Raw genomic sequence first — 9,489 nt, 5'->3', positions numbered from 1 at the left:
GTGATCATTTAAGGGAATTAGGTTCTTGGAAACCACATTTTGAGGATTAGAAAAAGGCATCAAAGGATTCTGTAGCCCAGCAAGGATCTGAAGGAAGGTTGCATGACGAATTATATTAGTTATATTAGCCTAGTCATCTAGCTTCTCGCCTTCTCCATTTGTAAAACACTACAAAAGGCACTTAAAGCCACTTCACCCAGTCAAAATTTTAAGAGATGATTTCTCAGGGTTAATTCACAGTTGCCTGTTAGAAAATTCAAGTAAATGCTTCATGAGCTCAGCATCTTCTGTAACTGGGAAAACCTCCCTCTGTGCAACACGGGGTAGGGTTTCATCTTAACTCACTTTAGTCAGTTAGAAATTAAGCCTCTACTCTACCTTAGCCATCTGGTCCCCTTGATGGTCAGTGATGAGAGAGGCATGTCCAGAGGGCAACTCCTCTCACCAAAGACGGGCAGGTAAGGTAAGTGGTACGGTCACCTGGCAGCCCTGACCAAAGGAGAACCTGAAACAATGTATTTGGACAAGGTGTCCTTATTACCATGTAAAAAAGTGAGTTTCACTCATGATATAATTGTTAGAGCCATTTTATCACTTCAAAACTATTTTTTTTGTCCATTTTTCTTAAAATGATCGATCTGGGCATAGATAGTAAGACAGGAATAAACAAACCTCAAGTGGAACTTCCCTTTCCTTGACGTTTTGTTTGGGTTTCTTTTTCTTGGTAACAAGCAACCAGTTAGTTTTCTGAGTACCAAAACAGCACAATAATTCAAATCCAGACCAATACTGTGAATACTTTCTGGCCCATTGGGTGCCAGGGAGTGTGCTTGGTGTAATGGAAAGGAAGATTTTTTTCATTCTTTCCGCAACAATGGACATAAATGCCAGGAACTCAAAACTGTAATATCCAGCTGAAGCTTTTCATGGCTTACGTATTTACACTCCAAATAAACACCAAGTGAGACGTATCCTCCTACCAATCAGAAAGCCTCTTGTCCTAAAGAATTTATTACTTTATCCTATGTTCAGAAAAACAAGTTTGTATCTTCACCAGATGATAAACCAGGCACAAAGCAGCCCACTATGGCATACTAACTTAGTTTGGTGATACAAGTATACTATGAAAAGTTTAGCAGCAAACAGGTCACTGTCCCATAAAATCCAAATGCAGGTTGGTTTAAAAAAAGAAAAAAAACCCTCAAAACAGGCAGACACGATAACGATAGCTTAGTTTGCTTGACTTTAAGTGATAGTTAGTGCATTAGATTTTTGTCGTTAAATTCTGACTGTTGGCAACGAACTCTCACCATACATCTATGCTGCAGCCATCTTTACGAAACCTGTATGTTAGTGGGCTTTTACACATTGCCTAAGCTGTTGGACACTGAGTCTTTCTTTCCAAACCTTTGCACATTCTGACCATGGGTAAGTTCTCCAAAGGAGAAGTATTTCCAGAAGGGAAGAGGATGCACTCTTCAGCTTGGTGGTAGTCAGACCTCAATTTCGGAACGCTCCCACTCTGCTTGCTTTGCTAATGAAGTTTTTCAGGAGGTCGTGGTCCATTTCTGCAAAGCCTTGAGTTTGCGTAACAACAGTTAAATGGTTTATGCAAAATCTGAAGCAAAATTCTTCCAAGTCCTAGGAACAAATTGAGGTAATTTGTACTATGAATGACTGATAGCAAAATTATTATTTTTCAAAACTGTCATTTAATGAGCACGGAAGATACCAGATTGTTCACATTACCAATCCCTTTTCTGATCAGTTTGATTAGATCACAAATGATAGGATGAAATTTGTTCATATAAACTATTCAATAAACTCCCTCTGAGAAAACAGGAGTAGCCACCTAAATCAACTCCAGAACTCCATCACATTTACTGAGCTCATTAGAAAAGTTATTAGTAAGTGAAACCATCAACTTTCCCCACCTACAACTACTAAAGCATCAGTAACTCCTTTCTTTTCCTCCCTGCACTGAACTCAGTAGTGGTCCTGTGAAAAACAGAAAATACCCTAGTCTTACTGAAAATAAAAGCAAAATATGATGTAACATTCAGTGATGCTCGCTGAACACAAAGTGGATGTTAGCATACATGCGTCTTTCATGGCAAACCTAGGAATTGTGTCCCCCTATCTAGGAACTGGGATTCCTAGACAGCAAAAATGGGTCTGTCTTGTCCTGGTCTTGCTGTAACAGGATGTTCAGATATTCAGCACAGGACAGGTACAAGCCATGAATCCATACAACCATGATTTCACACAGCCAATTTTGCCCATTCAAACTCCTCATAGCAGTGGTAATCCTTCTTTCCATGCACTACGTCAATTCCCTTTATCTCATTCCTATGCAACAACTTGCTGTTGAAGGAAAATGAATTACCTTCTGCAGCAAGGAGAGATGGAGCCAGCAGCAAGGCAAGCCTAAATTGCCCATATGCTCCATGATCTATAAACTCTTCAAGGGTTACAGCAAAAAGAGGTCTCTTAATCCATGCCAGTTTTATTCTATGTTAATTACACAAACATTGCAGCCAGGGATTAATAGTAGAAAGAAATGTGGCAGAATACCTATGCATTTCCTTTTGAAACCTTTTCCTTAGATTGAATGTTTCAAGTCTATTGCTCCTGTCAAGATGTGACTAAAGCTTTAACAGAGGCCAAGCAGCACAAAATATCCTTTAGGAAAAAATAGGGTAGCAACAATGCACAGAAGTGAATTGTATCTCTCATCAAAAAGGACTGGAAAAGCAAGAAAAGGAATAAGAATAGAAGAAGAAATAAAAAAACGTAGAAGTAGTAAAAAATGTGGAAGATCAAAGACACTGACAGCTTAAGTTTCTGCAGACCTCTGAAATGCTACTGCCAGAACCTGGGTTGCTTTACAGTCAATGTGCAAACTTCTACACTAAGTAAAATGAACAGCAGCTGCCTTTTCTGGTACTCGTCTATGAAGAGGACCATAGATATCACAGAATCTTGGTCACTAATTTTGCAGTTTCAAGAAATACTGGCTTTTAATTCTGTTATATAGAAGATGATTAATCTAAAATTTGCTACAGTGTATATTAGAAATATGCTTTAAAATATCTTGTAGCAGCAACTCTTCATATTTTCTGAGGATAGGACAAAATATTTTCAAGCATTTTTAATCCTAGCAGATGCATACAGTAGCTAAGTCAGTCTTCAGTTAATTTGACATGTTAATGGCAGATGACAAAGCACTATAATCTTTCACTTTCAGTATTCACATTTAATGACAAAACATTGAATTAATTCTATCTTTTCAAACTTCCAAAATATTAGGCCTCTTTCATAATCCTTCTTTGGACAGTTTTCTACTGAAGTGCTGACAGAGCACACATGGTTCCTGAACCAATTTTTGCTATATTAATGTAGGATGCTAAAAGATCCTGGCTTACTTCATGATTCCTTAGACAGGGACTCTCCCATATCTTTGATAAAGAAGTCTTTGCTGCATTCTCTGAAGCGGTTCTAGTATATCCCTCTCTGAGCTGGGGATGTAGGGAGGAGGGCAACAAACCACTCCTGAGTTTGGCACGTGCTGCACCCGGGGCAGGTGAACCAATTCATCATCTGATGATCGTGTTAAAATACTGCATGTTCTGAAAGAACTAGGCATACAGAATAAAACTCTGAATCATAGAAGGAAGAGGAGGATAACATGTATTTAGTCATCTTGCCAATCCCTTTTATTGTGTTTCAGCCATGATAAACTCTAGTACTTCGTCCAGGCTAGTTTTACTACTTCACAGCACACCTAAGTATATCTTTAGCTACTCTTTAACTACTTTACCTGACATAGGTCAACTAAAGGTACTCCTCCTTTGAAGATGTTCAAAACTGCTGAAAAGCTTCTAAGAGGAGAACCTCCAGAGTAAACTTTTAATGAAAGCTTCTGATGTTAGAAGAATCAAATCACTGGGTCCTCCCTTCCCATCCATCCTTCCCCGGTATGCTGGGCTTCTACCACCACAACACATTGAAAAGACAATTCCACTTTGCCTCGGCTGTTCATGCCTTCTCTTACTGATACCTTGGTTACAACTGCCTTGTAACCGGCAGCTGATAATCTTATTATCTCCTAATCTGATGTTATCCCCTCTTTACAGAACTCGCTGACTTCCGGCCTCCTCTTTGCAAGTCCTACGCAAATTCATCTCATGTAGCACACTGCCTCCACACAGCACAGACTACTGCAACGTTTTTAACTCAGTTTTTGTTTCAGTCCCTTCTTCCTACTTGCTTCCTGTACCTGAAACTGTTTATCAATCCAGTGTATTACACTTCAAGCCTCTCCTTTAAAACTTCATCCTACATTTCACTGCCAGGCAAAAGCAAAAAACCCAGTATTTTTAGAAAACATTGTTAACAGTTACATATTTAGGCTCTTCTAACAGGTAATCTTCTGTCTGGCTATATTAATTTTATTCTTGTAAAGCAGGAGAAATCTTGAACAGAAAGATGAGGACTTCTCAACTAAGACGCTCAGTTATAACAATGGGCACTAAGTCTAAAATACATATGCGGACTTCTTGAATAACAAAACCCACCACATCATTATTTCCACAATCAGCATAGCAGTAAGAAGTTGAGAAAAGGAAAACATCTTTGAAAGTATTTGTCTGTTTACAAAAAAAAGCGCTTGCAGTACTGCTGATAACAGGTCTAGTGCTTGTGAGACATTCCAGAGCCAAGGGCAGACCAGATGACAGGATATGGGGAGAGGAATAACAATAGCTAATTTGTTGTATGTCACCACGATTCCTTGTAAACAACAGGGCAAAAGTGGATTTATTTTTTTTTATATAAGTACAAGTGTAAATAGGAAGGGACTTTACAGGTAAATTCTCCCACTGCCTGGAACAGGCGTTACCAGAATGACTGTACCAGACACCAGCAGACAAAATGATCAGGTGGACAACTCAGGAAGTGAACAGGCAATGCAAAATCCAAAGGTGCAGAAGTAAATGGCAGTGAGAAATTTGCATGCCGTGCTGTGCCAGATGACAAGGCAGGAAGCAGATTAAGACTCCTGACTCACAGGTGCAAGCCAAAAGGCCAGGAAGAAAACAATAGCAGCTGCATTTTTTTATAGCTTAAAAAGGGGAAAACAGATGTCTGGGAAGCCAGAAAGGGAAATTGCAGTAATCATGCCTCATAATTTAAATGCAGTTATGTTTACATTAAACAGTTTCATTTCTCAGAAAACAACTGCTTTCCTGAAAAGGCGTTCTCCTTACCTGAGCTTCATATTTGACAGCAGCAGAAAGAAGAGCAATGGCATTCTCTTCACAAATGCCTTGTTTGATCGTTTGCTGGCAAAGCTTTTTCAATCTGTTTTCTCTATACAGTGTTGCCAAATCTAGCAGTCCTGTAAAAATTCATACAGCTTTAACTATCCTGGTGCAAAGCATATTGATTTATTTTCAAATTAATCAATTACCCTATTGTTTTAGGCTGAATTAATCAAAGACTTGTTCTGGTTTTTCCCTAGATGATGTGTGCATTTTTAAAGGTCCTCAAAAGACATATCAAAAAGGGAGCTTTTTATTACTATACAAGTGTTACTGTCTTCTTGTTCACTTTATTGTATCTCATTCTAGGCATCAATTAGTGACTTACATTCTTACAGCTCCCTTTTCACTCATGATCAAATTGCCACAGCTACTCAAATAAAAGAGTTTTAGGATGGCATTAGTGGCTTTTTAAGGAAAAAAAAAGTTCTTAATAAAAGAAACAATCAGTTCTTTCTGAACATTTTGCATCTTTGATCTTATTGCATCCCCACCACTCATTCTCCTTGGCCATGTCTCCTGCTACTGCATCCCTTCTTCCTGACACCTGCCAAACTCAAGATTTAAGTGCTAATAAAACTAAAATTAACAAGCCCTGCTTTCCTCACCCTGTTATGACACAGAAATCGAACTTTTCAGAAACAGTAACCTAGAGTTCTTTCCATTTATGGCAAATACCTATTGCATCTTCAGGAGGGAGCCTAATGTTGTCTGTATACAGGTATTCCAGGAAGGCTCGGTAAACAGGATAAGAAAATTCACTCATTTCTATAATTTCATCATCATTATTCAGTATAGAACGAAAATGTTCACACCTACAAAACATGAACAAGGATTGCATACTGTAAAGAGTTAAGCTTGAAAGATGAGCTGCAGCAAGAAGTGGTAAAAAAAAAAAAAATAAATCAGTCATAACAGACTAAATATACAACCATAAACCCTAGCTACATGATTTCTTGGTTAGAACATGTTAGTTTCTTTAAGCCCTATAAGGCTTATAAGGCTTATAAGCCTTATAAATAAAATTCAGAAGTTTCCTTTATTTCTGTGATTAATATTTTATAGCAGGCTCCATTTCTATTTAGAATGTCTTTAAGGATGGTCTATGTGTTTTTGATGTCATTTTCTTAAATATGTTATACGTTAACTATGAATTTTATTACCTGGCTCGTAACAGATAACGTTTACAATTGATTTAGACAATTCTCACATTTCAGCCTGCTTTCTCCAACATGATCTAGTGAGGAGGGAAATTATTAATATTTTAGATAACATTTATTGCGGTGTCAGAGTCCATACACAATTTAGCATTAGATTTAATCATTATACTCGAAGATTAAAATATTTAAAGTGAAGACACTCTCACCCAGATCATTCATCACCTTGTTCTTCTAAGTCTGAATACTTTTGTGACGGACAATATGCAAGCAAGGAAAAAGCATTGCCTTTGACAGCTGTACTCTGCAACTTACAGTTCACAGTAACTTACAACTCACTGTAACTTACTGCTCCCTAAAAAACATCCTGTAACATTTGAATTGTTTTCAAAATTTTTGCTGATATATATGAACATCATCACCTCAGATAACTTTTCCTGTAACAGCCCCAATTTAACCGGACTCTTACATTACCCTGCTTAATTTCTAACTCTCCCACATCAGAATTTACTTTTCTTATACTAAAACTTTCATGTAGAAGGTAGGTTGGTTTCCTTTTAATGTCTCTGGGACAAGTCTACATTGTAAAGACAGCATAACTTAAACAAAAAATAATTATTTATTTTATCACTTAATGTAACTTCTTCACATTTGATTTTACTGGCTATTTAAAGTCTTTTTTTCTTATTATTTTATTTTTTAATAAAATAAATAAACCTCAAGTCACATTCATGAATAATTAAAAAGCCATTATTAGTTTCTGCCACATCTTTTACCACATTCTGGCACTGGAAGAGGCAGACCAAACCATTGCTTTGTTTCCCAGAGCCTCATGTGAAGCAGCGGTGACCCTGCTATCCATCCAGCTGTGGAACAGACCTTGGGAATGATCTGTTGCCCCAATGGCACCACACAAAAGTAGAAAGTCAGAGAGAAGGTGGTGCACATTGCTCCCTTAAAAATAAATAAGTAAATAAATAAAAATCAGTTGGTACTTATCCTTCAGTCTGCAAAGGCTGGCACTGGTGAGGCCGCACCTTGAATCTTGTGTCCAGTTCTGGGCCCCTCGCTACAAGAAAGACCTTGAGGTGCTGGAGTGAGTCCAGAGAAGGGCAACGAAGGTGGTGAAGGGTCTGGAGCACAAGTCTGATGGGGAGCGGCTGAGGGAGCTGGGGTTGTTTAGCCTGGAGAAGAGGAGGCTGAGGGGAGACCTGATCACTCTCTACAACTCCCTGAAAGGAGGTTGTAGCCAGGTGAGGGCCGATCTCTTCTCCCAAGTAACAAGCGATAGGACAAGAGGAAATGGCCTCATGTTGCACCAGGGGAGGTTTAGATTGGATATTAGGAAGAATTTCTTCACCAAAACGGTTGTCAAGCATTGGAAGAGGCTGCCCAGGGAAGTGGTGGAGCCACCATCCCTGGAGGTATTTAAAAGATGTGTAGATGTGGTGCTTAGGGACATGGCTTAGTGGTGGACTTGGCAGTGCTAGGTTTACGGTTGGACTCAATGATCTTAAAGGTCCTCTCCAACCTTACCAGTTCTATGATTCTATGAAAGTACCTTAGAGTGACTGACCCTTTGGAGTGCCTCTCCCCCCCTCTCAGTAGAGGTCAACCAGACACCTAATTTTGGCTGGCTAAATGCAGAGCAGACAAATGCCACCCACATACTCATATGTATCTGTTTCTGCAGGCAGTATATTGCTTGGCCAGCCTCCCACTGAGCCAGGCATTGCCCTGCCTTTTCACCACCATCGCAAGCTAATAAACCACCAACAATATAATCTAGTTCAACAGCAGGCATAGAGTAAGATGGAAAAAAAAGTCTTCATAATTAGTCAAGAAATGACTGGATAATGAAAAGGAACTTTTACCAGCACTGTATTCATGACAATGCTCTGGAACAGACTGAATGCTGCAAAATACCATTTTAAATACGTTATCCACTGATCCAGTTGCATCATGAGACTATAAGGCTTAAACCCAAACTAATTCTACAGACTGTGCCTGACACTTTATTATTCCTGCATATTATTTTGATAATTCCATTCATTTAAATCCATTTTAGAATTAGACATATTTCCTTCCCAGAATGCCAGATAATCTGAGAAAAGTAGAGCAAGAAAAAAGGAATAAGGAAAAGTTACATACAGTCTGATTTTCAGGAAAAAGAACCTCAGAAACATTTTGGGGATACACAAGATTTGAAGTGGCATCTGATGAAGGAAGGACATTCCAAACAAAGAGGGTGGACTATAGGCACAAGTGTAATGTACAAGCAATAAAACCAGTAAAGGGAAGAAAATAGTAATACAGATAATTGGAGTAGTAAGAGGAGAGCAGAAAAGACCAAAAAAATGGTAGGCAAGAATTAACGAAGAACTTTAATTTTATGCAGTAATATAGAAGTAATCACTAATGGGACTCAGGAGCAAAAGTAGGAAGATGAAAGTGGTGATAAGCAGGATGAGATAGCCAAGCATTTTGAGAAAGAAAATAGCAAAGAGAAAAAACTATGGTAACAACAAGGAGGATGGAGCAGAAGCAGTTAGCAAGACAGAAGAGATCTAAAGCAAAGTCTCTAGCATATCCTAGTAGAAACTGCGTTAGCAATAACAAACTAATCTCTGCATGTTAATAACAACATGAATACTCTGTAGATCTGTGTATGTCAAATCTCCCTGTAAAGTGGTGTTAACTTGCAAAAAGTTGTAAAAACAAAAAGAGAAGCCAGCTTAAAATTCAAATTCACTGATAAGGTTTAAAACAAGTAGGATAAGAAATCTGACAAAAAAAGGAGAAAAAAAAGACAATCTGAAGAGCAGCTACAGAAATTGCTGAAACAAGTGAAGGGTCTTGTGGAAGGAAACAAAGGCAAGAATAAACGCAAAATACTCAAATCATCCCAGTGGAGGAAGCCAAGTGGATAAAGGAGGAAAAACTGATTCAAACTACTGGGAAGGCAGCAGAAAGAAGTGAGCCTTTTCCTCAGCAGAAAAACGTTATTAGAC

At 38.5% G+C, this 9,489-nt stretch overlaps 1 protein-coding gene across 1 annotated transcript in view; it reads right to left on the bottom strand.

The window, feature by feature from the left end:
• Positions 1-1,465: 1,465 nt before the first annotated feature.
• RCBTB2 (regulator of chromosome condensation (RCC1) and BTB (POZ) domain containing protein 2) overlaps positions 1,466-9,489 on the bottom strand; it is a 29,247-nt gene continuing 21,223 nt past the window's right edge. Inside the window, exons 11-13 of the mRNA XM_009698505.1 lie at positions 6,000-6,136; positions 5,268-5,398; positions 1,466-1,641 (exon numbers count right to left, since the gene is read on the bottom strand). Of these exons, the coding sequence (XP_009696807.1) occupies positions 1,501-1,641; positions 5,268-5,398; positions 6,000-6,136 (409 nt within the window). The 3' untranslated portion in view covers positions 1,466-1,500. The remainder of the gene's footprint in view (positions 1,642-5,267; positions 5,399-5,999; positions 6,137-9,489) is intronic.

Source organism: Cariama cristata, unplaced genomic scaffold, assembly GCF_000690535.1.
Source record: "Cariama cristata isolate BGI_N322 unplaced genomic scaffold, ASM69053v1 scaffold2114, whole genome shotgun sequence".
Lineage (NCBI taxonomy): Eukaryota > Metazoa > Chordata > Aves > Cariamiformes > Cariamidae > Cariama > Cariama cristata.
The sequence above is the reverse complement of the archived record's forward strand: the minus strand, read 5'-3'. Positions and strand labels throughout refer to the sequence as shown.